The sequence below is a fragment of the Nipponia nippon genome, unplaced genomic scaffold, assembly GCF_047370975.1.
Source record: "Nipponia nippon isolate SJK-2023a ecotype South Korea unplaced genomic scaffold, ASM4737097v1 scaffold_36, whole genome shotgun sequence".
NCBI lineage: Eukaryota > Metazoa > Chordata > Aves > Pelecaniformes > Threskiornithidae > Nipponia > Nipponia nippon.
In genome coordinates, this window is record NW_028262354.1 from 2,338,145 (window position 1) to 2,364,832 (window position 26,688).

Here is a 26,688-nt window from a genome sequence, read left to right on the forward strand (position 1 = left end):
GGTGCGCAAGGCAAACCCTGCCGAGCTTCCGAGCTCATCCACCGGGAGGAGGAGGAGGAGGAGGAGGAGGAGGAGGAGGAGGAGGAAGAAGGGGAGGGGGGGGAGGTGGCGGAGGGAGGGAGCAATTGAATTTCAAACACAAACAACCGCATGGGGCACGGACCCACGGCCGCCGCGCCGCGCCGCTCCTAGCACCGCGGGCCGGGGCCGCCGCCGCCCCCCGCCCCGGGCTCCCCGCGCTGGGGGGCAGGAGAAGCCGCTGGTTCCTTTCCCCCCCCCCCCCCTTCTTTTTTATTTTTATTTTTTGAATAATTATTATTTTGATTATTTTTTTTTTTGTTTGTTTTTTGTTGGTGCTCCCTCGCCGGGTTTTACCTCCTAAACTTCATCCTTAACCCCCCCTCCCCTCCCCTCCCCGCCCCCCCCCCCGTTCCCGGGAGGAGCCGCCAGCAAAGATGTCCCGGTCCAACCGGCAGAAGGAATACAAATGCGGGGATCTGGTTTTTGCCAAGATGAAGGGTTACCCCCACTGGCCTGCCCGGGTAAGAAACCCGGGAAAAAACCGGCGAAGGGGGGGGGGGGGGGGAGGCGATGGGCCCCACCGGTGTCCCCCCCCCCCCCCCCGCCCCCGGTTGCTCCCCGTTGCATAACGCGGGCGGCCGCCCGCCGCAGCCGGTGTCCCGGGGCCGGGGAGGGGGGGGGGGGCCTGCACCGGGGTCAAGGGAAAGGCGGGGGGTGGAAGGGGGGGGGCAGCTGTTTTTCGGTTAGATCCAACTTTACCGGCACCTTCTGCAAGGCCCCGCTCGCCAGGGCGGAAAAGTTGGGGGTTATTCGTTACCGGGGGGGCGGGGAAGCGCTTTTTGGTCATTTTATTGTTTTTTTTTTTTTGGGGGGGGGATTTAATGTGTTGGAAACAACGTCCCGGCCCCCTTTTGTGCTATTTCCCTCCGGGGGGAGAAACAGGTGGGGGTCACGCGTGGGTTTTGGCACCGCGTGGGAGTGGGGAGCTCCCCCCCACCTCACCCCCCGTCGGCTCCTCCTCGTTTCGGTCCCCGCCGCAGGACCCCCGGGGCAGGACGGGCCCCCCCAGACCCCACGGGATGAAGCCGTGACCTGGGCCGCATCCTGCAGTGGAGCGTGAGGCCGGCGATGTCGTGTGTCCCCCTCCATGGCATCGCCCCGTGGGGCTGGGGGGGGGTCCCGTTCCCGCGTGGGGCCACACCACGACCCCCACCACCACCACCACTCCCCGCTCCGGCTCCCCGCTCCACCGGGGCACCGGCAGCGAGGCATCGGGGAGCGGCAGCACATCGCTCCGCTTCACCCATGATTTGGGGGGAGACTGGGGGGGTGCTTAACCAAACCCCCCCATCCTCCTTGGCTTGGCCGGCGTGTCCCCAAGTGTGTCCCCTAGGTCCGCGTGGCCTTACCTCTCGCCGGGGTGCCAAATAGGTGCCAGCGCTCGCCAGGAGTTTGGCTTTGAAAAATCAATATAATTACTGAGGACTTAGGACAGAGTTTGGGGGGGGACACACGGATACGGGTGGGGAAGGGTGGGGGCGTCGAGGCGGGGTGCCGGACCCGCCGTGTGCCGGACCCGCCGTGTGCCGGACCCGCCGCCTCCACCCGGCTTGCTCGCACCGGTCCTGGGTGCCGTGCGGATGCTGGGGGGGTCCCTGAGCATCTTGGGGGGGGGGGTTCAGTATCATGAATCCCCCTCCCTGGGGTAAAGCACCTCAGCCACGCTCGCCGAGAGCCATCAGGGCCTGATCCTTCCCCGGGTGGCCGAGCGGCGGCTCGGCCCGGTGGCTGTGGGGAAGCTCTGGCTACAGAATACGTCGCTGGTTATTTTTAAGCGGTTGATGATGCAGTTTAAAATTTCCTTGGAGTGTTCCCCCACCACCCCCCTCCTCAACTGGCCTTGCTGCAAAGCGAGCTGGGCCGCCCGCAAACCCCGAATTAAACCGAAACGGGGAGAAATGGCAAAAACGGGGAAGAACGGCAAAGCGCAGCGGGCTTTAAAGGCCGAGGATCCCCCCCCCCCCCCCATCCCCTCCTCCTTCCCCTCCTCGGGTTTGAATAACTTTTGTTTGGTTTGTAGGGTTCTGGCGGGGAGGCCGCGGAGGGGGTGGGGAGGCGTTCGGATTTGGCACTGGCCTCCCAACGCGCATTTGAAAGCGGCTTTGCGAGGAGGAGCCAGAGGGATCCCTGGGAGCCCGGCGCCTGCTTCCACCACCGCTTCCCTTCGCGGGGCTGGGGGGGAGCGATGCTCCCCTGGCCCCCAACGTGGACCCGCTGCTTCGTCCGCCATCACCCATCCCATCCCGGCGGGATTTGGCCCCCGGTTCCCAAAAAACCACGGGGACGGGGGGGTGAAGCCAGGTCGGGGCTCGCGCAGCCTCGTGTCGGGCTGAGCTCCCGGAGACCAAATTAGCGCCTGCGTACGCTGCGCGGGGCCAGGCCCGCTCAGGTTTCACGCCGCGCTCGGCTCCCAGCAGCCGGTTTCACCACCACCATCATGGCAGGAGCGTTTCGGGGCCACTTGGGCAGGCGGGGAGCGGGTTTCCCCCCTCTCCGAAAGCAGGCTGCCCTCCCCGAGCCCGGGGGGACGCCGGGTTGAACGGGGGGGGGAGGGGTTTGGGGTGCTGCTCTGCCGAAGGGGCTGAGCCCCCCTGCCCTCCCACCGGTGACTAATCCCGTCACGGGCTGGGGTGAAGCAGGCAGGGTTTGCCCGTGACTAATTGGGCGCTGTGATGAAACGTTACCCGGCCACGCGTGGCGTTCGCTGGGATATTTGTTTCCCACCAGGTGTGGCTGGGAGCAGAAAGAAACGGTGAGGGAAGAAATGGAGGGGGGGAGAGCCGGGGCCACCGCGGGGAGGTGGGGGTTATTCCCCTGCCCCATGCTTTGGGGACGGCGCTCGGGGAGATGGCACCTGGCACTGTCCCCCAACACCGATGGCTCAGCCCCCTGCCTCAGTGGGAACCTCTCCCTGAACGGGGCAGCACCAGAGGGGAAACTGAGGCACGGAAGCAGGGAGATGAGGCACCAGCACTCGGAGCGGGAGCCCTGCCTTCCCGCACACGGAGCCACCCTCCTCCCCTCGCCCTGTCTCCGTGGGGTCCCCAGCACCCGGACCCTCGCTGTCGGTGCTTCCCTGCTGCCGTGGGCGCGGGCCTTTTTCCTTACAGCCCACCGGGATGGTGTGGGAGCGTGGCCGGGACTGGTGCGCCATGCCGGGGGTCCCGGCACTGCTGGCATCCCGCTCCCTGAGCATCTCCTCTTCCCATCACCGGGCATTCGGCGGAGGTGGAGGGCTCCTCGCTGCGGGGCCGGATCCGGCCGCCCCTAGGCTTTGCCTCTGTTTGGAGAAGAAATGGGATCGTTTTGCTGCTGGCGGTGGGAGAAGCTCACCGCCATGGGGCTCTGCCCCGGCGTGGTGCCACCGAGGCCGGGCGAGCTTGGTGCCCGGCCCCAGTGCTGGGATGGGGCCGCAGCGATGTCCCCTGGGCTGGGGACGGCCCCGGGTGGGCGCATGGCTGTGGCCGCAGGGCTCGGGGATGCCCCAGGCCACCAACCCAGGTGCGTGTGCTTTTTTCAGCCGTGTGTGACCCACATAAATTAATTCCATTCATTCCCCCTCCCCGATTGCCAGCCTTCGTCCAGCAGTGGGGAAACTGAGGCAGGGGGTGCCTTACTCCCAGCACCCCCGGGGTCCCCCACGGCCAACGCAGGGCGAGCTGCTCCCAGCTTTGCTCCGCTCGCGCTCCCAGGACCGGTTGCAAAGGTCAAGTGCAGAGGTTGGGGGCAGAGTCCGCACTGGGGTACGTGCCCGGCCCTCCCCTGCCACGCTCCAGAGCTTTCCCCCCTGGGGGGCCCGGCCCAGCCTCTTGTTTTCAGACCCCCCCCCCCAGCCCCCTGGTCCGCAGGTCCCCGGGCAAGGACGGGCTGGTGACACTGGTGCCGTTCGCAGGAGCTGGCGGGGGAATGGTGACAGGCACACGTGTACTTTAACCCGCCACCGCAGCCCTTTCACCAGCCCCCTCCGCTTGCCACCTTTCCGGCGAGCCACAGGGATGGACAAACAGACGTCGGACAAACAGATGGCGGTGCCTCGAACCCCGGATGAGCGTCACGGGGCCGTTTGGCAGCCGGGTGGGCTGCAAACGCCTCATTTTGGGGGAGGGTGAGGGGTTTCCAAACAGCCCCAGCCCTGCGGCGAGAGCGAAGCCCTCGTGGCCACGCTTGCTTTGGGCAGCGTCAGCCCCCCCGGGGGTTTCGGAGGGTTCCCACCCCTGGCGCCTGCCCGCGCTATCGGCGTCCCCGCCGGGGTGTCTCACCCATCCCCCCGTATCTCCCCGCACCCCGTTTTCCCCGCCTGCCCTTGCAGATAGAGATGCCGCATCCTTTTCTCCGGGGACGGAGGTTGGGGTGGAGAAGGGGCAGATAAGGGGCCATCGCTCACTGGGCGGCGGATCCCAGCTGCCGTGTGGATCGGTCGGGGGGGAGCCCTGAGCTTTCCCCAGTGCTGGGCCCACCGCTGCCCTCGGCCACGCCGTGACCTTGGCCAAGGACGGTTCCTGGCATCGGGCAGTGCCACGGGGCGCCGTGGGGCAGCCGTCGCTGCCCTCGATACCGCACGTGCTGCCTTTTCTTGGGGAACGAGCTTTTAAAACTAACTGGGGGTGGCGGGCTGGGGGCTGCGGGCGGGCAGGGGTCCTGCCAGGACGTGGTGGCCAGTGCGAGACCGAGCTTTTCACTGCCGGAGACCGTGCCCGCTCGCCCCGTCCCTGCTCCCGAAATGCCTCCATGCAGCTGGGGGTGCCGGACGGGGAGACCGGGGGGCTTCAGGGCAGGATGGTGGTGCTGGGAGCGCCGGGGTGCTGGGTGGAGGCACTCACCAATCCCAAAACACAGCCTGGATCCGGGAAGAGGGATGCGGGATGGCCCAGATGCCCTGAGCCACATTTGGGCAGCGTGGCGGGGCATCCCACCCCCGTCCGGCTCTCTGGGAGCAGGGACCGTGCACGGGACATCACGCCGACTGCACGGAGCCCCTTGCTGGCATCCCATTCCGCCCAGCTTCCCCTGGGGCTGTGCCGGCATTGCCACCCGGCACCACGGCACGTGTTAGTTCCTGGATGTCGGGGAACGAAGCTGCACGGTATTCCCAGCTCCAGGAATGAAACCAGGAGAAACCCTTGGCCAGGTTGGCCCTTGAGCATCGCATTTGAGATGGGTCGGTGACGCGCTGGGAGGAAGAGGGGCAAAAAAACCCCGGCGGCAGCCCTGCCGCCGGCATCGCGGCTCCACACTGGCCCGGCCGGCTGGGGAAACTGAGGCTCGGCGAGCCGGGGGGGTGGCAGCGACTCCGCAAAGGTGGTGCCGTGAGTCAGCAGCGCGCTGGGAACGGGACCCAGCACCCCGGCGCTGGCAGCCGCCCCGAGACCCCCACCCGCATCCTCCCTCGGCTCCTTCCACCTCCCTTTGAGGCTTTCTTCGGGAATTTATGGCTGCGCTCCTCGTGCTGGCTGGAGCGGGGGGGCGTTATTTTTAGACTCTATAAAAAGCAGCCGGAGTCGCTTTCGCTCTATTCCCGCGTGGCGCCTCGGGAATATTCACGCTCGGCGAAACGGCACCTGCCGGCGGGGTCGGCACCGGCTGCTCGCGGACCCCCATGGTCCTCGCCGTGTCGTCCTCGCAGCTGGTGACCCCGTTTCGATTGGGGGGGTCCCAGCAGCAGGACGGCGTCACCGGGAACCCCGACACCTCCTGGTTTTTGCCCCCCAAATCCCCATGCCCCGACCCAGGGCTGGAGGCGATGCCTCTGGCTTCACCGGCGCCGCCGGCAACGCCTCTTGCGCGAATTTGCTGAGCTGAATATGTCTGAGCCGGTCTAGACAAGAGCTTACGGCTGTCCCCACGGGGTGGGACAAGCGGAGCCCCCCCCAGCCCGGCACCGGTGGGCACAGCCGCTTGTTTTATTAACCGCTGTTCTTGCCCGGTGGGTGAATTCCCAAGGAATAACATTTTCCTCCCTCCCCGGGCTGCGTCGGGCGGTTGGTTGCGGCGTGCGGGATGTCCTGGTGTCGGGGGGAGTTGGGGTTCTGCCCTCCCCGATTCTCACCCCGTCCTTTTTGTCGCATAGATTGACGAGATGCCAGAAGCTGCAGTAAAATCCTCCTCCAATAAATACCAAGTCTTCTTCTTTGGGACCCACGAAACGTGAGTGGGGCCCCGGCGCGCGCGGGAGACGGGGCCGAGGGGGCACTGAGGGGCTGCCAGTGGCCCCGAGGGGTTTTGGGGAGCGGCGAGGCCCCCCCAGCTGCCACCCCTCACTGCTTTTCCCCCTGGAGCAGGGCATTCCTGGGGCCCAAAGACCTCTTCCCCTATGAAGAATGCAAGGAGAAGTTTGGGAAGCCCAACAAACGGAAAGGGTTCAGCGAAGGTTTGTGGGAGATTGAGAACAACCCCACCGTCAAAGCCTCCGGCTACCAGGTGGGTTGTGAACCGGGGGGGGGGGGGGTCCCGGCGCCTCGTGTCGCCCTCTTTCCCGCCCGTTCCCCCTTCCCGGATCCCCCCTCTGAGCCCCCCGTGTCCCCTCCAGCCCACCCAAAAGAAGACCTGCCCCGAGGACGCCGAGCCGGAGCGGGAACCGGAGGGCGACGGAGAGAAGAAGGGCAACGCGGAGGGCAGCAGCGACGAGGAGGGGAAGCTGGTGATCGACGAGCAGTCCAAGGAGAAGAACGAGAAAGCCGGGATCAAGAGGAAAGCGGAAGATGCTTTGGAGGTAGGGAGGGGACGACGGGGACGGGGACGCGGGCGAGGAGGGGGCCGGGGCCGGGCTGAGCCGAGCTCCCCCTGCCCAGGACTCCCCCAAACGCACCAAGGAGGCGGAGGGGCAGGAAGGGGAGAAGAAAGTAGACAACGAAGAGGCCCCCAAGGAGGAGCCGAAACCCAACCCGGTTGAAGGGGAGAAGGAGAAGAACAGTGACGCCGCCGGCGTGCCGGACGCCAACGAAGCCAAGCAGGAGAGCAAGGAGAAGGCGGGCGCGGAGGAGGTCAGAGACCACAAGGAGAGGTGAGGGTGGTGCGGTGACCCCCGTCCCCGACAGCCGGGCTCCTCCCTGCCCTCCCCGGGCACGGGGGAACGTCCCCGGCGGCGCGGAGAGGGGGGTCCCGGTGCCGCCGGGGTCGGTGACCGAGCGCCTGCGTCTCTTTTTGGCTCCCGCAGCCTGTAGCGGCCTCCCCGGTGAGCTGATCTTCCCGCCTGCCCCTTCCCCGCTGGGCTCCCTGGGTGCTGCCCCATCTCGCCCTCGTCGGCTCGTCGCGTCCGCAGCTCCGGACAAGAGAAACAAACCGAAAATGAAATTTTAAAAAAAGAAAAAAGTAAAAAAAAAAAAAAAAAACAAAACACAGAGAAAGAGAGAGAGAGAAAAAAAAATGAAGAGAAACCCGGTAACACAAACCCCTGAACCAACCCGCATCTCCCGGCCCCGCCGTCGCGGGGCGCATGCTTTGTATTAGTGATTTCTAGGGGGCTGATCAGTTGATTTGAAATAAAAGCGATTCATGCCTTTTTAAAGCGCTTCCACCACCGTCTCCGTGCCCCGGGCTCGGCCCCTTTCCCGCCGTGCTGGCCATTTTGGGCTGCCCTAACACCACGGCGCGGGGGGCCGGTGCCGGAGAGAGGGGCTCCGGCAGCTTCGGTTTGTTTGCTGGAGAGGGAGCAGAAGGAAAGGCGGAAAGGGATTGGACCTTCCTGGGGAGAAAAGGGGTTGAAAGAGGGAAAGGAAAGAGGCGAGGGGAAGGTTTTTTGGAGGGGGGATGTTGAATAAAATAGAAAAACACAGTTCTGCCGGAAAGCGATGGTGAGAAGCTGGGATTTGAGCCGGGGCCTCGCTGCGCCCCGGCTGGTGATGGGGCTGGGATCCATCCCTGCGGCAGGGAGAAGCGGGGACCCCTCCGGGGAGACGGCAGCACCTCGGCCCCCGGGATCAGCCCCCGGGGGGAGTGACGGCAGCTCCCGCAGCAGAAAATGGAGCCCCTGGCCTGCAGCCAGCCCCACCGCGGGACTACAGCTCCCAGCTGCCCGGGCTGGGCCGGCCGTGGGGAACCCGGCCCCGGGGAGCGCCCTGGCCTCGGGGAGCCGCCCCCGGCCCTGCGTGGGGAGCTGCAGGGCCGAGGCCGGGCGGGGACGGCTGGGGACACCGGGGGGGGGGGGCGCGGACTACAACTCCCGTCGTGCCCTGCGGCGCCGCCTTAACCCGCCTGCGGAGGCTCCCGGCATGCACCGCGCCGGGGGTGGGAGGGTGCAGACTACAACTCCCGTCGCGCCCTGCGGCACCGCCCGGCGGGACTACGCGTCCCGGCGTGCACCGCGCCGTCACCTCGCTTCTCCTCAGGGCGGGAGGCGCGGGAGAGGCCGGGGGACGCCGAGGTGAGCGGGGGGGGGCCTCGGGGGGCCGTCTAGGGCCCCTTTTTGGGGGGGGGGGGCTCTGGGGGACGCCTGGGTCCCCTTTTTGGGATGGTGGTGGTGCTCTGGGGGACGCCTGGGTCCCCTTTTTGGGGTAGTGGGGCTCTGGGGGACGCCTGGGTCCCCTTTTTGGGGTAGGGGGGCTCTGGGGAACGCCTGAGTCCCCCTCGAGGGGTGGGCGGGTGCTGCAGGACGCCTGGGTCCTCTTTGAGGGGTAGGGGGGCTCTGCGGGACTCCTGGGTCCCTTTTTTGGGGTTCGGAGGGCTCTGCAGGACGCCTGGGACCCCTTTGGGGGGTGGGGGGGCTCTGGGGCCCCCTGAGTCCTCTTTTTGGGGTGGGGGGGGACTCTGCGCGATGCCCGAGTCCCCTTTTTGGGGTGGTGGTGGGGGTCTGCAGGATACCTGGGCACCCCCCTATCCGTCCCCCTGTTGAGCACAAGGGGGGTCCCGGCAGGGCCCCCCCTGACCCGCTGCCCCCCAGCCCCCCGGCACCATGCGCCTCTCGGCCCTGCTGTGCGCGGGGCGGCTGCGGCTGCCCCCCGGTTACCGCCACGGCACCTGGCGCCCCGACACGACCGCCGCCCAGCAACGCAACCCCCCGGGGCTGCGCCGCCGCAAGGTCTTCGTGGAACCCATCGCCAGGGAGGACTGGAAAGTGTTTCGGGGTGACACGGTGAGTGTCCCCCCCCTCCCCAGGCACCCCTCAGGGTGGCAGCCGGGTTGGGGGGCCACCGTGACCCGCTTCCCTCCGCCGCAGGTCCAGGTCCTCACCGGGAAGGATGCTGGGAAGCAGGCGATGGTCACCCAGGTCGTGCGAGCCCGCAACTGGGTGGTGGTGGAAGGGCTGAACACGGTGAGGCCGGAGCCGGGGGGGTCTGCTGTGGCGGGGGGGCCACAGGCGGGCTGTCGGTGACCCCCCCGTCCCGTCACAGCACTACCGCTACGTCAACCGAACCGCCAAGTACGCCGGCACGTACATCGCCAGCGAGGCGCCGCTGCTGCTCAGCCAAATCTCCTTGGTGGACCCCGAGGACCGGTAACGGCGGCGGTGGGGGGCGAGGGGACCCCACCGTGTCCCCCCCCACGGAGTCCCGTCCCCCCCCAAACGCTCTCTGCCGGCAGGAAGCCAACGGAGGTGGAATGGCGGTACACGGAGGAGGGCGAGCGGGTCCGCGTCTCCCTGCGCAGCGGCCGGATCATCCCCTTGCCGCTGCGGCAGCGCCGGGACGGCATCGTCCCCGAGCAGTGGATCGGTGAGCGGGGACGGGGGGCGGCTGCCGGGCCCCGGGGGGGACGCGGGGCCCCCTGAAGGGCTCAGCGCCGTCCCCTCGGCTGCACGCAGACGGCCCGAAGGACACGACGGTGGAGGACGCGCTGGACAAGACGTACCTGCCGTCCCTGAAGACCTTTGAGGAGGAGATCATGGACGCCATGGGGATCGTGGAGACGCGCAGGGCCAAGAAATCTTACTGGTATTAACTGGTGGGGGACGGGGGAGGAACCAGAACCCCCCCGGGGCTGGGGTCTGCAATAAAGACACCCCGTTATTTTCCCCGTTTGCGGCGCGTGGTGCTTTGGGCGCAGCCCCCAACTCACACCGAGCCCTGGGTTGTTCAAATCCCGGTTTTATTGCGGTTCGTGCCCGGCAGCGGGAGCCGGGGGGTTCCGTCCCTCGCCGGGGGGCTCCGCCACCTCCTCGTCCTCGTCGCTGTCCTCGTCCAGACCCGACAGCACCGCGCCCAGGGGCGTCCGCGCCGCCACCAGCACCAGGTTGCGCGGGGAGAAGCGGGGATCGAAGAGGGGGACGAGGGCACAGTGGAAACCTGCAGGGAGAGGGCGGCTCGGTACCGGCAGCGCCGCAGCCCCCTCCCCGCCGCCCCGGCACCCACCTCGCTCCCGTAGGTAGAGCAAGCGGTCGAGGAGGATGAGGGTCTCCACCAGCGGAGCCAGCAGCAGGGTGAGGCTGAAGAAAGCCACCACCTTGTGTTGCTGCTCCAGCATGGCCTCCACGGCCTCCGAATCCAACGGGACGGCGGCCGGATCCAGCCCCACGCGGGGCAGCCCCAACCGGGCGTACCTGCGGGCTAACGTCAGCCAAGGGGACGAAAAGGGGGGGGACAAAAAGGGGGGGGGTCCCCACCCCAAACTCACTGGGGGAAGCTGAGGGCGTGAGCCTTCTTCACCGTCTGCACCCCGGGGCGTTTCTTGCCGGGATCGGCCGCCCGGATCAGGGTCTCCAGGACGGCGCGGTAGCAGTGGGCGCGGAGGGAGCCGCTCTCCCCGTCCAAGCGCCTCACGTACTCCTCCAGCGCGTGGCAGGCGCCTTCCCTCGCCCGATAGGAAAGTTCGTGGCCCGGTAATCCGGCTACCCAAGCGCTCAGCGGGTAGCCAACGAGGCAACCGGGAGGTTGCGGAGAGGTGGAAAGCTTCATGTGGCAGCAAGCCACCGAGGCGACGGCGGCCACGGCAGGGCTGCGGGCGAAGTGCCGCAGCAGGGCCGGGCTGAGGTCCCCGCAGGCGTGCAGCCCCGTCACCAGCACCCCTTCCCCCGCCGGGCCCCCCAGGGGGTTCCTGGCCACGGGAGCCGACCCCGGCGGCTCGGGGGGCAATAAAAATTCCCCCCAAGGAGCCCCGGGGTCCAGGCGGCCGGCCACGTGCCGCGGGCCGCGGCAGGAGAGGGGAGGCGACGGCCGGTTCTGGCGACGCCGCGGGGGCCCCTCGTTTCCCGGCGCCCCCGTTTTCTCCAGCTCCCGCAGCAGCTCCCGGTCGAAGCGCTCGGCCACGCCGGCCAGGCGGCCGTCGCCCTCCACCGCCGTCACCGATAAGCCGAGGCCGAAGGCCAGGAAGCGCGAGAGGTGGCCCTGGGGAGGGGGGGGACGCCCAGCTGGGGGGGGGGACGACGACACCCCCATGTCCCGTTCCCCCCCCCCCCGCCGTGTCACCCCCCCCGGCTCCTACCTGCCCCGCTCCCACATCCACCACGCGGTCGCAGCCGGTGGCCTGGCTCAGCCGCCGCAGGAGCTGCGGGGAGAGGAGGGGGTTGGGGGGTCGCGGGGGGGGGGGGGGGAGTTGGGGGGTCTGGGGGTGCGGGGGGTGGGGGGGGGGCACCCACCTTCCCCAGGCGCCGGATCTCGTGCTGTTTTTTGGGCTTGACGTGGCGGCGCAGCAGCGGGTGCAGGCGGGCGCTCTGGCAGGGGGGGCGCGGGGACCCCCCCGGGCGCCCGCGGGGGAAGGCGAGGGCACGGGCGGCGGCGGCGAAGGCCAGCAGGGAGAGGGGCCAGGCGGCCCCCGGCCCTCCCGGCCGGCCCCCCAGCAGGCTGGCTAGCTGCGGCGGGGCGGCGGTGGCCAGGGCGGCTTGCCAGGGCGGGGGGAGCCGGGCCCACAGCCCCTCGGCGAAGAAATCCTGCGGGGAGGGGGTCAGCGGGGGGGAGGGGGCGCGGGGGAGGGGGGAGCGGCGCGGGGTCACTCACGATGACGTAGGCGTCGAGCAGGGGCCGGTAGAGCGACAGGAGGCGGATGATGTCAGCGGCTCGCTGCTGCTCCGGCTGCGGGGCGGGGCGGGGCGCGGCCGCCATGGCGGCGGCTCTGGGGTTGTGACGTCAGGCCCGGTGTGGTGATGTTGGGTTGTGACGTCAGGCCCGGTGCGGTGACGTTGTGGGGTTGTGACGTCAGGCCCGGCGTGGTGACGTGGGGTTGTGATGTCAGGCCCGGTGTGGCCCCTGGGGCTGTGATGTCGTTTTGGGATGCGTCGGCTGGAGGTCTGACGTCACCCCCCCGGGGCGCGTCCCCTGGGGTTGTGATGTCACCCCAGGATGCCACCCCCCCTCCTCTGGCTGTGACCTCACGGGGCTGCTCACGTCATCAGGCCGTAACAGCTCTCGGTGGCCGTGACATCACCCAAGGATGCCATTCCCCCTCCCACAGCCGTGAAGTCACCAGGCTGTGACATCACCCAGCGTGGCACCCCCCGCAGCCATGACATCACCAGGCCGTGCCATCGCTCCGGGATGCCATTTGCCCTCCTGCAGCCATGACGTCACCGGGCCACGACATCACCAGGCAGCTCGAGCAACTCCCGCCACGTTGGGCAGCCCCGCCGAGCTGTGACGTCGCGCCCAGGCCTTGCCATCGCCTTGACGTCACCCGAGACGTCATCACCCCCCCAGGGCCGGCCAGACCATAGAGCCGGCGGGCCAGAGCGGCCCCACGCGCCACTCACCCCCGGGCCCTTCCGCCTTCCGCACGCGCAGGGGCCGGATCCCGCCCGCCAGGGCGCGTGCGCGTTGCGTCACTACCGCCGGCGGGGGGCGGGGGGAGGGCCGCGCGCATGCGCGTCAGCGGCGAGCGCCGCGCCGCGCCGGCCACGCGCGCCGCTCCGCCGCCGGGGCAGCTTCCGCTTCCGGGGCGCGGAGGTCAGGGGGGGCCGCGGCGGGGGGGAACGGCGGTAGCGGCGGCACCGGGGCCTTGCGGGGGGGGAGGGGGGTCGGTGCTGGGGCCCCCGGCGCTCAGCCGCCTCTCCCCGGTCCTGAGCCGCCTCTCCCCGCCGCAGGCAGGCCCGGCCCGCCCGGCCGGGCGCCGTGACGTGGGCGTGAGGGCCCGCCATGGCGGATTTGCTCCTCAACGTAGACTTCGCCCCCTCCGAGCGCCCTAAGAAGAAGGAGACCGGTAACCGAAAGCACCAGAGCTTCCTGCGGCGGCGGCGGGCGCTGGAGCGGCGCGGGGTCCTGAGGCAGAAGCAGCTCCCGGCGACCCCGCCGCCGGCGAGGGGCGGCCAGAAGAAGCCGGGCCCCGGGGGCAGGAGGGGCAAGAGGCCGGGGGCGACCGGGAGGGAGAAGCCGAGCTCCATCCAGGCCAAGCCGTGCCCCGGAGCGAGCGGCCCGGTGGCCGCCGCTGCCCAGGCCGCCACGCTCCCCCAGAACGGCTCCAAAGGGCCGGGGCTTCCCTCCAAACCGAAGCCACCGGCCCGCAGCGCGGCTAAAGGAAACCAAAAACCCCCCGCTTTCCCCTGCCAACCCAGCAAACTGGTAGCCATCGACTGCGAAATGGTAGGCACGGGGCCCGGCGGCCGCACCAGCGACCTGGCCCGCTGCAGCATCGTCAGCTACCGGGGCGACGTCATGTACGACCGGTACATCCGCCCCGCCGCCCCCATCGTGGACTACCGCACCCGCTGGAGCGGCATTCGCCGGCACCACATGGTCAACGCCGTCCCCTTCGGCAAGGCCCAGCGAGAGGTGCGGCCCTGCCGCCCTCGCAGGCGTTTTTGGGGGCAGAGGGGACGCGCGCTGGGCTGGGCGCTTCGTTTCGGGGGGGTTGGGGGCTGTTTGTGGCGTTCGTCGGGCTGCGGGGAGCTTTGCCCGGGCGGGCAGGGGCTGCCCGCGTCCCCCTCTGGCTCCTGCAGCGGAGGGAGCGTCTCCCGCACCTTCGCACCCGCCGGCGGTGGGGCAGCCCCGCATCCCTGGGGGCCGGCAGCGCTTTGCCGTGGGGCAGGAACCTCCCGCAGAGCGAGCTGCTGGGTGCCTTAAACCCCCGCTTTCTCTCCCCCCTCCCCAGATCCTGCGCATCCTCTCCGGAAAGATCGTGGTCGGCCACGCCATCTACAACGACTTCAAGGCGCTCAAGTATTTCCACCCCAAAGCGCTCACCCGGGACACGTCCAAAATCCCTTTGCTGAACCGTAAGGGCGGCTTCCCGGAGAACGCCGCCATCTCCCTGAAGCGCCTCACCAAGGAGCTGCTGCACAAGGACATCCAGGTAGCTCGATCCTCCCCGATCTCGGCGCCCGCCACAGGGTGCCGCTGCGAGGCCGTCGCCTCTGCCGGCAGCTCCCCACGCTCCCCCAAAAGCCGGGGAGCGGCGTGGGGAACCCCCCCTCTGCGCCGCAGCGGGGTGACAGGAGGGGAAAGATCCATCCCTGGGGAAAGATTGGGGTTTCACGTTTTCACCTCCTGAGGTCAGGGCGCCCTGAGTTCAGCCGCTGCTGCCGGTCCCGGAGCGAGGCAGCGTCGTGCCTCAGTTTCCCCTTCCCTGGAAGCCGGCCCGCAGGAGGAGGGACCCCCACAGTGTTGAGGGGGGTTTTTCCGCTCTGGCGGTGTTGGAGCAGTGGCTCGGGCTGTGCCAACCCCTTATCTCTGTCCCCAACAGGTCGGGAAGAGCGGCCACTCCTCGGTGGAGGACGCCCGAGCCACCATGGAGCTCTACAAAGTGGTGGAAGCAGAGTGGGAGCAACACCTGATGCTGAACCCCGAGCAGGAGTGACGGCCCCGCCGCCCGGTCCTGCACCCTGAGACGTGCCTGGAGCCCGCAGCGGGGAGCAGCGCGCGCTGAGGGGCCGCTCCGTCCGTCCGGGCGAGGTAGCGGGGACGGACAGACGGTGGGAATGCGGAGCCAGGCGCGACCGTCCCTCGTCCCTGTGCCCCCGATGTGCCTTGTTACGCTGCTGCTGTTTGGCTCCCTCCTCCCCCAGGGCCATAGGGGAGAGCTGGGGCCAGCCTGTGCCTTCCCGGGGGGGTCTCTCGGGTCCTGTGCCCCCCCAGAACAGCCCGGTGCTGCCGGCGGCGCCGATAACCAGGCGGCGCCCAAGCCGGAGCGGGACCACGGGTCCAGGTGTGGCGTTGGGGCTCTGCCGGCTGCGCTCGCCCCAAACGCAGCCGCGGTCCCCGGGGCAACGGGTGCCCGGGGCGGGCTCCGTCCCCTCCCGGTTCTTCCCATCTTGCAAAACTACCTCTGACCGCTGGCGAGGGCGTGGGAGCGGGCAGCGCCCGGCAGGCGGGAAGCAAATCCTGCCGGAAAGTCCCCGCTCCGAATTTCGGAGCTGCTCCCTCTTGATGATTTGGGTGCCATCTTCCTCATTGCGTAAGCGCCGCTGTGATTGCAGGGACCGGGACGAGCCCGGGCACAGGGCGGGGGGGGGGGGGAACCGGTGTCACCAGGGACGCCGCGTCCTTCCCAGCTGCCTCTGAACACCGACGTGGGGTTGTGCCCTGAACTCTCGAACGTGCCCCGAGTTCTCAGTCCGGGCGCTGCTTTGAACTGAAATGTTTATGTACAAAATCCCAATTAAAAAGAAATGATTGAGCCCTTCCTTCGGGGGATGGAGAGGAGCTCCGGGCCCTGGGGCCGGCGCTCGGCCCCGGGTGTGCGGGGAGCGGCGCGCCGGGCGCCGGGCGGAGGGGAAGGCGTCTGGGCTCCGCGGGAGATCCCGGTTTGAAATGGAAGCGGTCGGCCTCCGAAATGGGCCGGGAGCTGGGGTGTCCCCGGGGCCAGGATGGGCGCGGGGACAGGCTGGGGGCTCGGAGGGGTGAGGGGCCCGCGCCGAGCGGCGGAGCGTCAGGTTTGCCGGCTCTGAGCGGGCCCCTCGGGTGGCTGCTGTCAGCCGTCAGCCGTCGCCTGCCAACATCTGCCTCCTGGTTGACCTTCCTCCGCCTCCTCTTCACCCCAGGTACGAGCTGGCCCCTTCCCCCTGCCCGGGGCGCGTGGGGACCCCCCACCTCACCCCCTTTCCTGGTTAAACCCCGCGGGGCCGGCTGGTCCCTGCCGCCAGCGTCACCGAGGGGCCGGGGCAGCCAAAATGGCCGAGCCCCGCGCGAGCCGCTGGCCGTCCCCACGCACACAGCTCCTCCTCGTCACCTCCTTCGTCACCAGCGGCTCCGGGAGCGGTGCTGGTGCTGGTGCCGGTGCCGGTGCTGAGCCTTGGGGGGTCCCTCCCGCCCACGCTGGGCTGGATGCGGCCCCGAGCCCCAGGAGCGCGTCACATTTTCCAGCCTTGCAGCGCGTTTACGTGGCCGCGCTCGGCTCCCGGCAGCGGAGACCGAGGGGGGGTTTTGGGGGGCACAAGCTCCCCGAGCCCCCGCAGCGGGGGGGATCGTTCCTCTTTTTTTGGGGTTGAAACACAAAAATGTGGGTCCCCCTGCAGCGGATGCCTGGGGATCCCCCGGGGCTCCCGGGGGGGATTTTCGGGGGGCAGCTTTGCAGCGCTCTCCCTCCCCCAGCGCCTGTGTGTGTGCACGCGTGTGCACACGCGTGTGTGTGCGCCCCGTCCTGCCTTGCATCCCGGGAGGGGGTGGGAAAGACCCAAAATCCGACGGAAGGTGAGAGCGCGGAGAAGAAGCCGGGAGCCTTTGTGTCTGGGCTGGGTTTGGAAGCGATTAGAGGGGGGATTTTATGAGCTGGGTTATAAATGGCCGGTCGTTAAAAGGGTTTTTTTTTACGTCTTTGGAAATGAGAAGCAGGCGGCCTGGCCCCAGCTTGTCGGCAGATGCGGGATACGGCCGGCGGCTCGGGGTCGGAGGGGCTTCGCTTGCATCCCGCCCCGGGATCCCTTCGGCCACGAGCCGAGGGCTGGGGCAGGGTCCCGCCGTGCCGGCAGCCGGCGGAGGCCGTGGGGCGCGTGGGCTCCTTCCCGCCCCGCAGCCGGGGTCCCCGGTGGCCGCTGGGCCGGTGTGAGGCACGGTCGCCGTTGTCCAGCTGCGTTTCATTTCCGCAGCGGCCGTGGCCATGGCCCGGGGACGGCAAGGGGGGGGGGGGGGGGACTGCGCCCCGCCAGCTGGGATGGATTTGCAGGGATGTGGGATGGAGGCTCGGGGGCATTGACGGCGTTTTGGGGGGACCCGCGGGGGTGCCGAGCCGGGGAGGGAGCCGTGCCCGGCTCTGGGGGGCCCTCGGTGATTGCTGCACTCAGGATTTTTGTGGTTTGTGAGGATTTTTGCAGCTCGTCCTGCCGGGAAGCGGGGCGGCGGCGGCCGGTGCCAGCTGTTTCCAGAGGCCGAGCCAGCCGCCGCCGCCCGGGCACCGGCACGCTGCTCCTCTCCCGATGAATCCGTGGCCTTCCTGGGGGTCACCGGTTATTCGGTGCCGGTGTTGGCCTGCCCACCCCAGGGCTTCCCTGGGATGGGAAGGAGGGAGAGGAGGGTGGGGTGCGAAGGCTTTATCCGCCCTTCCCGGCAGAATCCCTTCCAGATGTGGGGCTGCCGGTGTTCATAACCCGGCCGGGTCACGGTGTCCAGCACGGGACGAGGGGTCCCCGCACGGATGGGGGTCCCACCCCCACCCCCTCCACCCGCTTCTCCTGCAAACGGCGCATTTCTTTTACCCCGCTTTCCCCAAACTCGGAGCGAGCACACGGCATCGCCTCCTCCCGTACCTCCGTGACGGGGGGACACGGCTCCTGTCCCCCCGGGATGAAGGGATCGGGGTGACGCTTCCCCTGCCCCCCCTCCCCGAGCCCCTCCAGCTCTGCCGGGCTGCGCAGCGAGCGCCGGCCCCTGTCCCCATCGCGTCGAGCATCCCTGTCGCTGTAGGTAGGGTTATGTCAGCTCTTTGTTATAAATCCTGTTCTTCGGGGGATTAGAGACTCGCTGCAAGCCAGAACTTGGCTCGCCAGCGGCGCAGCCCGGAGATTTTGGGGGTGAGAGGGGATGTGGCTGGGAGAAAGCGGGGTGCCGGCGGCTCTGGCGGGGCGTTTTCACCCCAAACCGGAGCAGAAATCTCTCTCCTTCCATTTCAGAGCCACCGATGAACCAGAAACGCCATTTCTTCCTCGCCCACCGGGTTTCGGCCGGGGCCGCGATGCCCGAGACCGGCACGGCGGCACCACCTGCGCCGCGCGGCACCTTCCCCCGGCTGTTTGCGGCGGAGGGAAACCCCGGCAAATAATTCATCACGCTTTACCCGGGCCCAATTTATCAGGGGTTTAATCTAGCGTTAGCAGTTAATCTTGCTTTCCCCCCGGCCGGCGGCCAAAGCAAACCTGGCGCGGCGCGGCGAGGGCCGGTGCCGGAGCCCGGGGGTGACGCGGGCCCCCGCTCCCTGGCCGTGCACGCGTGCACACACGCGTGTGTGCAGGCGTGTGTGTGTGTGAACACGTCACCGGACAAACGGCGTGCCTGTACGCTTGCTGGTGTCCCCGTGCGTGTGTGCGTGCACAGGCACCTGCGCGCTGTGCGCACACGCGTGTGCCAACATCTGCAGGCGTGTGTGCGCGCACGCGTGCCGCGTGCACACACGCGTGTCCCTGGCGTGCTTCCAGCCCTCTGCACACCCGCGGGTGCCCAGCTGGCAGCCGGCTGTGCCGCCGGTGTGCAAGCGGGCGCAGGGCTGCTCGGGGGGATGCAGGCAGATTTAGGGGGGTGTAGGCAGCTCGGGGGGGTGCAGGCAGATTTAGGGGGACAGAGGCAGTTCGGAGGGGGTGCAGGCAGATTTTGGGGGGTACAGGCAGCTCCAAGGGGGGTACAGGCAGATTTAGGGAGATGCCAGCAGCTCAGAGAAGGTGCAGGCAGATTTAGGGGGGTGTAGGCAGCTCGGGGGGGTGCAGGCAGATTTAGGGGGACAGAGGCAGTTCGGAGGGGGTGCAGGCAGATTTTGGGGGGGGTACAGGCAGCTCCAAGGGCGGGTACAGGCAGATTTAGGGAGATGCCAGCAGCTCAGAGGGGGTGCAGGCAGATTTAAGGGGGTGCAGGCAGCTCGGGGGCAATGCAGGGAGACTTAGGAGGGTGCAGGCAGATTTAGGGGAGTGCAGGCAGCTTGGGAGGGTGCAGGCAGCTCAGGGGGTGCAGGCAGCTCGGGTGGGGGGGGAATGTGGGCATTCAGAGGGGCTTGCAGGTGGTTCAGGGGGTTGCAGGTGGTTCAGGGGGGTGCAGGTGGTTTTGGGGGGTGCAGGGAGATTTGGGGGGTGCAGGCAGCTCCAGGAGGGACGTGGGCAGTTGGGGGGGTGTGCAGGCAGCTCGGGGGGTGGGTGAGCAGTTCGGGGGGGGGGGTGGGCAGTTCGGGGGGTGCAGGCAGCTCGGGGGGGGGTGGGCAGTTCGGGGGGGGCAGGCGGATCGGAGGGGTGCAGGCAGCCGGGGGTGCCTCCCCCCGCAGGTGCGGGGCAGATGCGGGGCGGGGGGGTCCCCACCGGCTCCCTCCCGCTGCGGAGCCCCGCAGGTGAGCGGGGAGCCCCCGGCGGCGGGGCCGGGGCCGGGGGCGGAGGGGGTGGGACCAGCCCGGCAATAAAAGGGCCGGGGCGGGCCGGGCCGGGCCGGAGAGCGGCGGGGCCGGGGCCGGGGCCGGTGCCGGTGCGGAGGGAGCGGCGGGTCGGTCGGTGCCGGTCGGTTCCCCCTCGGTTGCCCCCCCCGGTTCCCCCTCGGTTCCTCCTCCCCATCCCCCGTAGCCGCGATGCCCAACTTCTCCGGGAACTGGAAAATGAAGAGTTCGGAAAACTTCGAGGAGCTGCTGAAGGCGCTGGGTGAGTGCGAGCCCCGATCCCCCCCCCACCCCAAAACCGGGGACCCCCCCCACCCCCCGGGGCTGGATGGGGGGGGGAGGGAGGGGAGCCCGGGGCGGGGGGGGGTTCCTGCCCCCCATCTCCCCTCCAAAACCCTCCTGGAGGGGGATCGCAGGGCCCGGAGCCGCCGTGTGCCCGGGGGGGGACCCCCACCCCGCTCCCCCTTTTCACAAAGCCCTGGGTGTTGCTTCCCCATTGGGGAAACTGAGGCACGGGGGGAGGAGGAGGGGGCTGAGCAGCGCGTCCTGCTCCGAGGGGTCCAACATGGCCCCTGCAGCCCCCCTGCCTCAGTTTCCCCACCGTGGTGGCCTTCCCAAGCGCAGGCACCTCCAAACTCCCCCCCACCCCCCCAGGACCCCGCCACCATCACGGTCCCCTTCACACCGAGGTCTTCCTCCCCCCCAGCACCCACCGGGGCCCGCCGACCCCACCGGGACCCCCCAAGACCCACGACCCAGATGGGACCTCGCTGCGCGGGTGCCCCATCCCCGCGGGGCTCCTTTCGGGTCCCCTCCGCCTCCCACCGTGGCCCGGCCGCAGCGGGGGCTTGGGGAGGGGGCTCACGGGGTCAGGACCCATCGCAGGGGGGGAAAGCGGGGTGCGGGGGTCCCCGGGAATTTGGGCAAGGCCCCCCCGCTGCTCCCCTCCGCCTGACCCTCTCCTCGCCTGCCGGGGAGCTGCCGGAGCAAAATATTTTCCAGGTTAGGGGATACGTAACAAATATTTCAGGATAATTATCACTTTCTTGGATTTCACTCCCCGCTCCCCCTTCGCCCCCTCTCCCCCTCCAGCCCCGCCGGTGAAACTGGCTCCGAGAAACCTCAGCAGGAAAATAAATCTGCCAGCCCGCAGCCAGCCGCTCTGCCTTTCCCACGGCGCGAGCGGGGGGCTCCTGCCCCTCGGTCCCCCCCAGCCCCCCCAGCCTTGGGGGAAGCCGATACCTCCGGACCCCCTGGGCAGAGGGGCTGGGGGGGGGGGATCTGCTCAAGACCCCAAATCTGCCCGCATCTTGCACCCCCCCCCCCCCCAGTTTTTGCTCCCTTTTGGGGGGCTGTTTCTCCTTGTGCCCCGCCACGACCGCGGCGCGGGGGACGTGTGGGGCTGCACCCACCCCGGCGTGAGCCCAGGCCTCGGCGGGAGGGAAGGGACCTGGGGGGACCCCAACCCCACCGCCCCGGCCGGCAGCGGCATCCTGGAGGGTCCGGCCGTGGGGACGTGGCGGGGACCCCGCAGGGGCAAGGAGGATTCGGCTCCTGGAGCTTCCCGCATCCCACCCGTGTCCCCACGGACTGGGACTGTCCCTGTCCCCCCGTCCCTGTGCCGGGGGGAGCCCCTTTCTGCAGGGACCCTCTCTGGGGGTGCAGGGGTGGTGACCGGGCCACGGTCCCTCTCCCGGGAGGCCTGGCCGGGCGCCCACCCGCCGCTTTCGGCTGCCGGAGGGTGACAGGGGAACAATGTCCCCAAAGAGCAGCTCCCGAGGGAGCCGGGCTGTCCCCGGTGACAGCCGGGGGCTCGGGGACGTGATGGATGAGCCGCCTCGGGGAGCGGGGACAAAGCCCCAGCTGCCCTGCGTGAGCGGGGGGGCGGTGGGCGCCCCTCGGGGGGGTCAGGCCGGTCCCCAGGCGAGCTGGGAGCCTTGTCCCCGCCGTCACCCCACGCTGGGCGAGCCCTCGCCCCCGCACACCCTCCCCGTCACCCTCGTCCCTTCCCTCAGGCGCATCCGGAGCCGGCATCATCGGCCCTCGCCGCCAGGTAACGAGAGCCAGATGTGGCCCAGATGTGGCCCACGGCGGGGCTCGCTCGTCCCGCCACGGCTCGTTCGTCCCGCCACGGCTTGTCCTGAGCTCGGGGTCCCCCTGGGACGTGTCGCTGCCCAACCGGGGGGGCTGTGGCCGTGGCCCCGGGCTTCGAAAGGAGCCCCTGGGGGAGAGGGGGGCCGCATCCAGCCCCGAGAGGTGCTTAACCTCCCCGGCTGCCGGTCGCCCCTGACGCCGCTGTCCCCTTCCCCAGGCGTCAACATGATGCTGAGGAAGATCGCGGTGGCGGCGGCCTCGAAGCCGGCGGTGGAGATCAAGCAGGACGGGGAGAGCTTCTACATCAAGACCTCGACCACCGTCCGCACCACCGAGATCAGCTTCAGGATCGGGGAGGAGTTCGAGGAGCAGACGGTGGACGGGCGGCCCTGCAAGGTGGGGGCTAATCCCGACCTGGGGGGGGCTAATCCTGACCTGGGGGGGGCTAATCCCGACCGGGGGGGGGCTAATCCTGACCCAGGAGCACTCTTTTATGGGCACGGGCGCACACAGGTGTGCGTGCACCATATGTGCGTGCACACAGATGCACGTGTGTGCACACCGGTGCTCGTGTGTGCATGCACGCATCTGTCTGTGCATGCGCACACATTTTGCACGAGGGCAAGAGCGCTCACTTGTGTGTGCGTGCACGTATGTGCATGCACAGGGTTGCATGTGTGTGCACACTTGTGCATGCGCACGCACACGTGCACAGAGAGGCATGTGCATGCATGCCCACAGGTGTTTGTGCACGCACACACGTTTTGCATGAGGGCAGGAGCGCTCGCTCCTGCATGTGCATGCACACAGACGTGCATGCACAGTGCACACACGCGTTTGCGCATGCACACGCAGCTTGCATGAGGGCAGGAGCGCTCGCTTCTGCGTGTGCGTGCCCACATAACCACGCACGCACACGCATTTTGCAGGCGTGCACCCGCAGGAGCGCGCACGCACGTGTGCGTTTGCACGTGCGCGTGCGTCTTTGCACGCACGCAGCCGCACGCTCTCCCCCGCGAGCCGAGGGCCGGTCCCCCTCTCCCCGCGCCTCCCGTCCCCTCCCCGCGGGCCCCCAGGTGCCGGATGAGGCCGGGGAAGCTGTGGGGGCCGGGGACAAACGGCCCCATCCGTCTCTTGGCGGGCGGTGATGGGGGCTGCCGCGCGGCGGGGGCTTCTCGGGGTGTCACCGTCCCCCCCCAGCGTCGCCCTCTCCCCGCTCCGCAGAGCTTGGCCAAGTGGGAGAGCGAGAACAAGATGGTGTGCGAGCAGCGGCTGCTGAAGGGCGAGGGGCCCAGGACGGGCTGGTCCCGGGAGATGACCAACGACGGGGAGCTCATCCTGGTGAGGCCGGGGCGGCGGCGGCGGTGGTGGTGGCGGTGGTGGGGGGGCATCTCTGCCCCAGTGCATGCTGGGAAACTCCGGTGGGCTGGGGGCCATGACCGTCACCCTGCTCCTCCTTGCAGACGATGACAGCCGACGACGTCGTCTGCACCAGGGTCTACGTCCGGGAGTGACGCTCCCACCCCGTCACCGCGCCAGCGGCCCCCTCCCCAGCCCCGGCCCCTCCCCAGCCAGCGCCCGGCCCCCCGCCCCGTGTCCCCCCCCAGCCCCCCTTGCCCACCCCGGCTGCCCCCCGCTCCCCCCCAGCCACGGGGAGGGGGCTGCGCCTTCCCATGGGGGTAAATCCCAGCAACCCCCTGGTTTTGGGGGGGGAAACGCGGCTTTTTGGCACCGCGGGGGCTCTCCGGCGGCAGGAAAATCTCATTTTCTGGCCCCCTCCTGCTGCCGCCCTCGCTGCAGCCCAAGAGCCCGGTTTCTGGCGAGGCGCCGGGGCCGCGGCGGGGGGTAACGCAGCCGCCTCCCTGCGCCTTTGGGTTGCTTTCAACCGGTTTGGGGTCAGTTTGGTGTTTTTTTGAAGGCGGCTCCTGGCCCTCGCCCTGCCCAGGGGCTGCCTTCGCTCGCCCCCTCCCCAGTATTTATTTATGAATATTGTAGCGGAAGGAAACACCGGACAGCCCCAAGCCCTGGCACCGCGGCCGTGCAGCTCCAGGGCCGAGCCCCCAGGGTCCGAACCCCCCGGGACCGTTCCCGCCACCTCCCTCCTCCTTTCAATAAATGTCCTACAACCCCTCCCGGCGTCCCTGTCCCCCCCCCCGCCGTCCCTGTCCCCTCCCAGCATCCCTGTCCCCCCCCCGGTGTCCCAGTCCCCCCCAGTGTCCCAGTCCCCCCCCGGTGTCCCTGTCCCCTTCCAGTGTCCCCGTCCGCTCCCAGTGTCCCCGTCCCCCCTGGTGTCCCCGTCCCCCCCCGCCCGCTGGCTCAGCACCGATCCTGCACCGCAGCGCTTGCGCAAGGGGCCGGGGGCGAAGGCGGTGGCGGGGTTGGCACCTCCCAGCGTGGGAAGCGAGGGGCGGCCGTGGGGCGGCCGTGGGGCAGGGAGGGTGGCGTGGGGCTGGGGCGCAGCTCACGCTTTGGTGTGGGGGGGTGAGACCCTCTCCCGGCTCGGCTGGAGGAGCCGGGGCACCCATGGGTGCTGCCTGCCGGGACGTGGCTCCCTGTTCCAGCGTGGGCCGGGACCCCTCGGCCGGGGCAGCTGGGGGGCACCGACCTGCTCCCCCTGCCAGCACCGGGGCCCCGCTGAGCCGTGGGGCGCCCGCGGCTGCTTTTGGGGTGACGGAGGGGGACGGGGACAGCACCCCCAGGTCCCTAGCACCCAGCACCCCTCCTGCCCTGGCTGGGGAGGGGACCTCTTCCCCCGGCCAGGACGGGGGCTTGGCTTCACCCCCACGGCGCGGGTGGGAGGCTGCGCCGCCGGCGAGCACGTTCGGCAGCGGGAAGGGTGTAATTACACCTTCCCTGGGGAAGAGGAGGAGGGGGGGGAGGAAGGGGTCCGGTATCTCCAGGTGGACGCTTGGCAGGCCCCCATCGCCCCCGTCGCCATTCCCGAAACGCTGCCAAGGGCCGCGTCGCGCCTCTCCCGCCATCCCCGCGCCGTAACCGCGACCAGATGGCATCACCGGCGGAGCCCGGTGCCAGCGGCCGGGGTGGGCGTCTCTTCCCCACACCGCCCCGGTTTCTCCCCGGGGAGACCTCGCCAAAGCCGCCACCGGGCGGGAGCAGCCGGTAATGGAAACCAGCTGCTCCCCCCGCCCCGATTCCGACTCTCCGGCTTCTCCCCTTCGGAGCGATATCCCTTTTCTCCCCGGCGACGGCTCCAGTTTGCCTCCCTTCCACGCCCCTGGGTGGAGGGGGGCCCTGGGACCCCGAAACCAGGGGGGCACATCTGGATGGGGGGGGGTCTCTGGGGACCGCACTCCCCCTGCCCGGCACACACTGGGGTCCCATCCTGCTCCGTGGGTGCTGCCCCACGGTGATGGGGGGGGCGCAGGGGCTGGATGTGCCCCCTCCCCGGTGCACGGCCGCTGGTGCTGGATGGCGGCTGCTCCTTCAACAAAAGCGAATTCCTGCTCCGGCCGGGGAGTGGGGCTGGGGGGGGGGCCGCCGGTGACCCCAAAACCCCGCGTGGTGCCCTGAGCTGTGACCCCCCATCCCACAGGACGGCGTGGGTGGTTTCGGGTGCCCCCCGACGCCTCGAATCCGGCACTAATCCTCCCCGGTGACCTCGGCGGCCCCGCTGCCCCCCGGGCTGGGGAGGGGGCCTGCGCTGGCCCCTCGCCTTTCATCTCCCGGAGACAAAGCGGGGCCCCGGCCCCCTCCCCAGCCCCGCTTTGTGCTGCGGGTGATGAATCCCCGACCCCGGGGGCCCCTCGCCCCCGCCTTTGTCAGCCGCTTTTCTAGAAGCGACGGCTGGGCCGGGCGAGGGGGGTGGGAGACGTGGCCCCTTGAGGGGGGGGGGCTTCGGCCCACCCAAAGCGGGGGGAAACGCGCTGGTGCTTGTCCCCGCCGTGGTGAATACCTGCCCGGGGAGGGGACTTGTTGGGCAGGTTTGGGGGGGACAGGCCCCTCCGCCACGCTGGGGCCAAGGAGGGGGGGACCTCACTGGGGTCACCCCCTCCGCCACCCCCAGCACCCTCTGGGCCGGCTGCTTCCCAGCTCAGTGGCCACCCTGGATGGTCCCAGGGGTCCAGGCCGGCTGCCGGAACCCCATAAAGCCCCCCGCCTGTTAGGGGGTCTGGCTGACGAGGCGGGGGCTGGGGAGGTGTCAGGTTTGGGGGGGGGGGGGTGTCTTCACCGCTCAGCCCCCTCCCTGGAAGTGTCTGGGTGGGCCACCGGTTCCGTGGCCACGTGGCCTTGGGGAGGGCACGGTGGTGGGGCGCTGCGCGGGGCGCGTCGGTGAGTCAGCGTGGCCACCTGCGCAGCCGGGCTCCGGCACACGGCGATGGCGCGGCCCTGCCAGCGGCGTGGGCAGAGATGGGGCGGGGGTCCCACCGGCGGGGTCCCCTTCCCCGGGGACGCGGTGCCTCGCACCCGGCATGACCGGAGGGGACCCTCACCTCGGGGGCGTCCCCCTCTGCTGCGGGGCGACGCGCCCGTCCCCGTGGGCCGGGGCCGCCGATGCCGCAACCGGGCGAGCGGGGTGGCTCCCCAAAAAGCACTGCCAGCTCTGGGAGGGGACAGCCAGCCCTTTTTCGGGGGGTGACCGTCACCTCCCGTGAGCTTCGCCCCTTCCCCTCGCCCCGGGGCCGGCTCGCTCCGCCGCCAGGGCACCCCGCTGCCCTCCGAGGCGGGGGGCCGGGGAAGGAGCCCCCTGCCCCGCTTCCCCCGCGGCTGGCGGCCGGCCAGCATTGTTCTCGGCCTCCTCCTCCTCCAGCCACATCTGGCGCCGGCCGCTTTCCTGGGCCCCAGCAGTGAGGGGGGCCCCGGCTGCAGCCCCCCACAAGCACCCCCAGGCTGGGGGTCCCCATGGGTGAGGGGCTGCGGGGCTTCGGCCCCATCCTATTGCAGTGGGGGGGTCTCGGCAGGCAGCTGGAGGGGGATGTGGGATGTTTTGTGGGGTGCAGCTTGTCCCCCAATGGTTTTTTTGGGGGGGTCTCCCCCCCATCCCTGCTCTGGAGCCTGGCTCTGCCCCATAGCACAGCCTGGAGCCCCCCACTCACTCCTGTGCCCTGAAAGAGGGGGGCTGAGGTTGTTTGGGGGGGTCTTGCTGAAAGAGGGGGGCTGAGGTTGTTTTGGGGGGGTCCTGCCCCCATGGTGAGGGGCTCC

The 26,688-nt window shown here is 69.7% G+C and overlaps 5 protein-coding genes across 13 annotated transcripts; 4 read left to right on the top strand and 1 right to left on the bottom strand.

The window, feature by feature from the left end:
* Positions 1-145: 145 nt before the first annotated feature.
* On the top strand, positions 146-7,585 carry HDGF (heparin binding growth factor). Of its 2 annotated transcripts, none has more exons than XM_087772403.1 (6): positions 146-542; positions 6,149-6,225; positions 6,360-6,498; positions 6,608-6,790; positions 6,870-7,061; positions 7,235-7,585. In XM_087772403.1, exons 1-6 carry the CDS (start codon positions 456-458, stop codon positions 7,259-7,261), a joined length of 705 nt encoding a protein of 234 aa, XP_087628529.1. In that variant the 5' UTR covers positions 146-455; the 3' UTR covers positions 7,262-7,585. The 2 variants fall into 2 exon arrangements, with proteins under 2 accessions (XP_087628529.1, XP_087628528.1); XM_087772402.1 differs by having other exon boundaries at positions 390-542; positions 6,870-7,081.
* Positions 7,586-8,312: 727 nt separating this feature from the next.
* Positions 8,313-10,027, top strand: MRPL24 (mitochondrial ribosomal protein L24). Of its 2 annotated transcripts, none has more exons than XM_087772406.1 (6): positions 8,313-8,440; positions 8,957-9,148; positions 9,233-9,328; positions 9,408-9,511; positions 9,598-9,728; positions 9,818-10,027. In XM_087772406.1, exons 2-6 carry the CDS (start codon positions 8,969-8,971, stop codon positions 9,952-9,954), a joined length of 648 nt encoding a protein of 215 aa, XP_087628532.1. In that variant the 5' UTR covers positions 8,313-8,440; positions 8,957-8,968; the 3' UTR covers positions 9,955-10,027. The 2 variants fall into 2 exon arrangements, with proteins under 2 accessions (XP_087628532.1, XP_087628533.1); XM_087772407.1 differs by having other exon boundaries at positions 8,341-8,440; positions 8,930-9,148.
* Positions 10,028-10,084: 57 nt separating this feature from the next.
* On the bottom strand, positions 10,085-12,688 carry METTL25B (methyltransferase like 25B). Of its 5 annotated transcripts, XM_087772333.1 has the most exons (6): positions 11,946-12,688; positions 11,588-11,878; positions 11,434-11,496; positions 10,627-11,336; positions 10,365-10,552; positions 10,085-10,298 (listed from the first exon to the last, which is right to left on the bottom strand). In XM_087772333.1, the coding sequence occupies exons 1-6, from the start codon at positions 12,048-12,050 to the stop codon at positions 10,102-10,104; spliced, it is 1,554 nt and encodes a 517-aa protein (XP_087628459.1). In that variant the 5' UTR covers positions 12,051-12,688; the 3' UTR covers positions 10,085-10,101. The 5 variants fall into 5 exon arrangements, with proteins under 5 accessions (XP_087628459.1, XP_087628457.1, XP_087628460.1 ...); XM_087772331.1 differs by having other exon boundaries at positions 10,085-10,552; XM_087772334.1 differs by lacking the exon at positions 11,588-11,878 and having other exon boundaries at positions 10,085-10,552.
* Positions 12,689-12,745: 57 nt separating this feature from the next.
* On the top strand, positions 12,746-15,559 carry ISG20L2 (interferon stimulated exonuclease gene 20 like 2). Of its 2 annotated transcripts, XM_087772378.1 has the most exons (4): positions 12,746-12,887; positions 13,025-13,709; positions 14,029-14,229; positions 14,620-15,559. In XM_087772378.1, the coding sequence occupies exons 2-4, from the start codon at positions 13,077-13,079 to the stop codon at positions 14,731-14,733; spliced, it is 948 nt and encodes a 315-aa protein (XP_087628504.1). In that variant the 5' UTR covers positions 12,746-12,887; positions 13,025-13,076; the 3' UTR covers positions 14,734-15,559. The 2 variants fall into 2 exon arrangements, with proteins under 2 accessions (XP_087628504.1, XP_087628503.1); XM_087772377.1 differs by lacking the exon at positions 12,746-12,887 and having other exon boundaries at positions 12,894-13,709.
* Positions 14,696-26,186, top strand: CRABP2 (cellular retinoic acid binding protein 2). Of its 2 annotated transcripts, none has more exons than XM_087772451.1 (4): positions 14,696-14,828; positions 21,746-21,924; positions 22,753-22,869; positions 22,992-26,186. In XM_087772451.1, exons 2-4 carry the CDS (start codon positions 21,754-21,756, stop codon positions 23,040-23,042), a joined length of 339 nt encoding a protein of 112 aa, XP_087628577.1. In that variant the 5' UTR covers positions 14,696-14,828; positions 21,746-21,753; the 3' UTR covers positions 23,043-26,186. The 2 variants fall into 2 exon arrangements, with proteins under 2 accessions (XP_087628577.1, XP_087628575.1); XM_087772449.1 differs by lacking the exon at positions 14,696-14,828 and adding an exon at positions 19,309-19,696.
* Positions 26,187-26,688: the final 502 nt, after the last annotated feature.

Excerpts from the sequence above, each read along its gene's own strand:
- MRPL24 (XM_087772406.1), top strand. The coding sequence starts at position 8,969 with ATGCGCCTCTCGGCCCTGCTGTGCGCGGGGCGGCTGCGGCTGCCCCCC. Across the intron at positions 9,149-9,232 it reads AAGTGTTTCGGGGTGACACG|GTCCAGGTCCTCACCGGGAA; the intron begins GTGAGTGTCCCC and ends CCTCCGCCGCAG. Across the intron at positions 9,329-9,407 it reads TGGTGGAAGGGCTGAACACG|CACTACCGCTACGTCAACCG; the intron begins GTGAGGCCGGAG and ends GTCCCGTCACAG.
- METTL25B (XM_087772331.1), bottom strand. The coding sequence starts at position 12,050 with ATGGCGGCCGCGCCCCGCCCCGCCCCGCAGCCGGAGCAGCAGCGAGCC. Across the intron at positions 11,337-11,433 it reads TGGATGTGGGAGCGGGGCAG|GGCCACCTCTCGCGCTTCCT; the intron begins GTAGGAGCCGGG and ends CCCCCTCCCCAG. Across the intron at positions 10,553-10,626 it reads CACGCCCTCAGCTTCCCCCA|GTACGCCCGGTTGGGGCTGC; the intron begins GTGAGTTTGGGG and ends GTTAGCCCGCAG.
- HDGF (XM_087772403.1), top strand. The coding sequence starts at position 456 with ATGTCCCGGTCCAACCGGCAGAAGGAATACAAATGCGGGGATCTGGTT. Across the intron at positions 6,499-6,607 it reads TCAAAGCCTCCGGCTACCAG|CCCACCCAAAAGAAGACCTG; the intron begins GTGGGTTGTGAA and ends TGTCCCCTCCAG. Across the intron at positions 7,062-7,234 it reads AGAAGGCGGGCGCGGAGGAG|CCTGTAGCGGCCTCCCCGGT; the intron begins GTCAGAGACCAC and ends TGGCTCCCGCAG.
- ISG20L2 (XM_087772378.1), top strand. The coding sequence starts at position 13,077 with ATGGCGGATTTGCTCCTCAACGTAGACTTCGCCCCCTCCGAGCGCCCT. Across the intron at positions 13,710-14,028 it reads TCGGCAAGGCCCAGCGAGAG|ATCCTGCGCATCCTCTCCGG; the intron begins GTGCGGCCCTGC and ends CCCCCTCCCCAG. Across the intron at positions 14,230-14,619 it reads TGCTGCACAAGGACATCCAG|GTCGGGAAGAGCGGCCACTC; the intron begins GTAGCTCGATCC and ends TGTCCCCAACAG.
- CRABP2 (XM_087772449.1), top strand. The coding sequence starts at position 19,627 with ATGCCCAACTTCTCCGGGAACTGGAAAATGAAGAGTTCGGAAAACTTC. Across the intron at positions 19,697-21,745 it reads GGAGCTGCTGAAGGCGCTGG|GCGTCAACATGATGCTGAGG; the intron begins GTGAGTGCGAGC and ends CCCCTTCCCCAG. Across the intron at positions 21,925-22,752 it reads TGGACGGGCGGCCCTGCAAG|AGCTTGGCCAAGTGGGAGAG; the intron begins GTGGGGGCTAAT and ends CCCGCTCCGCAG.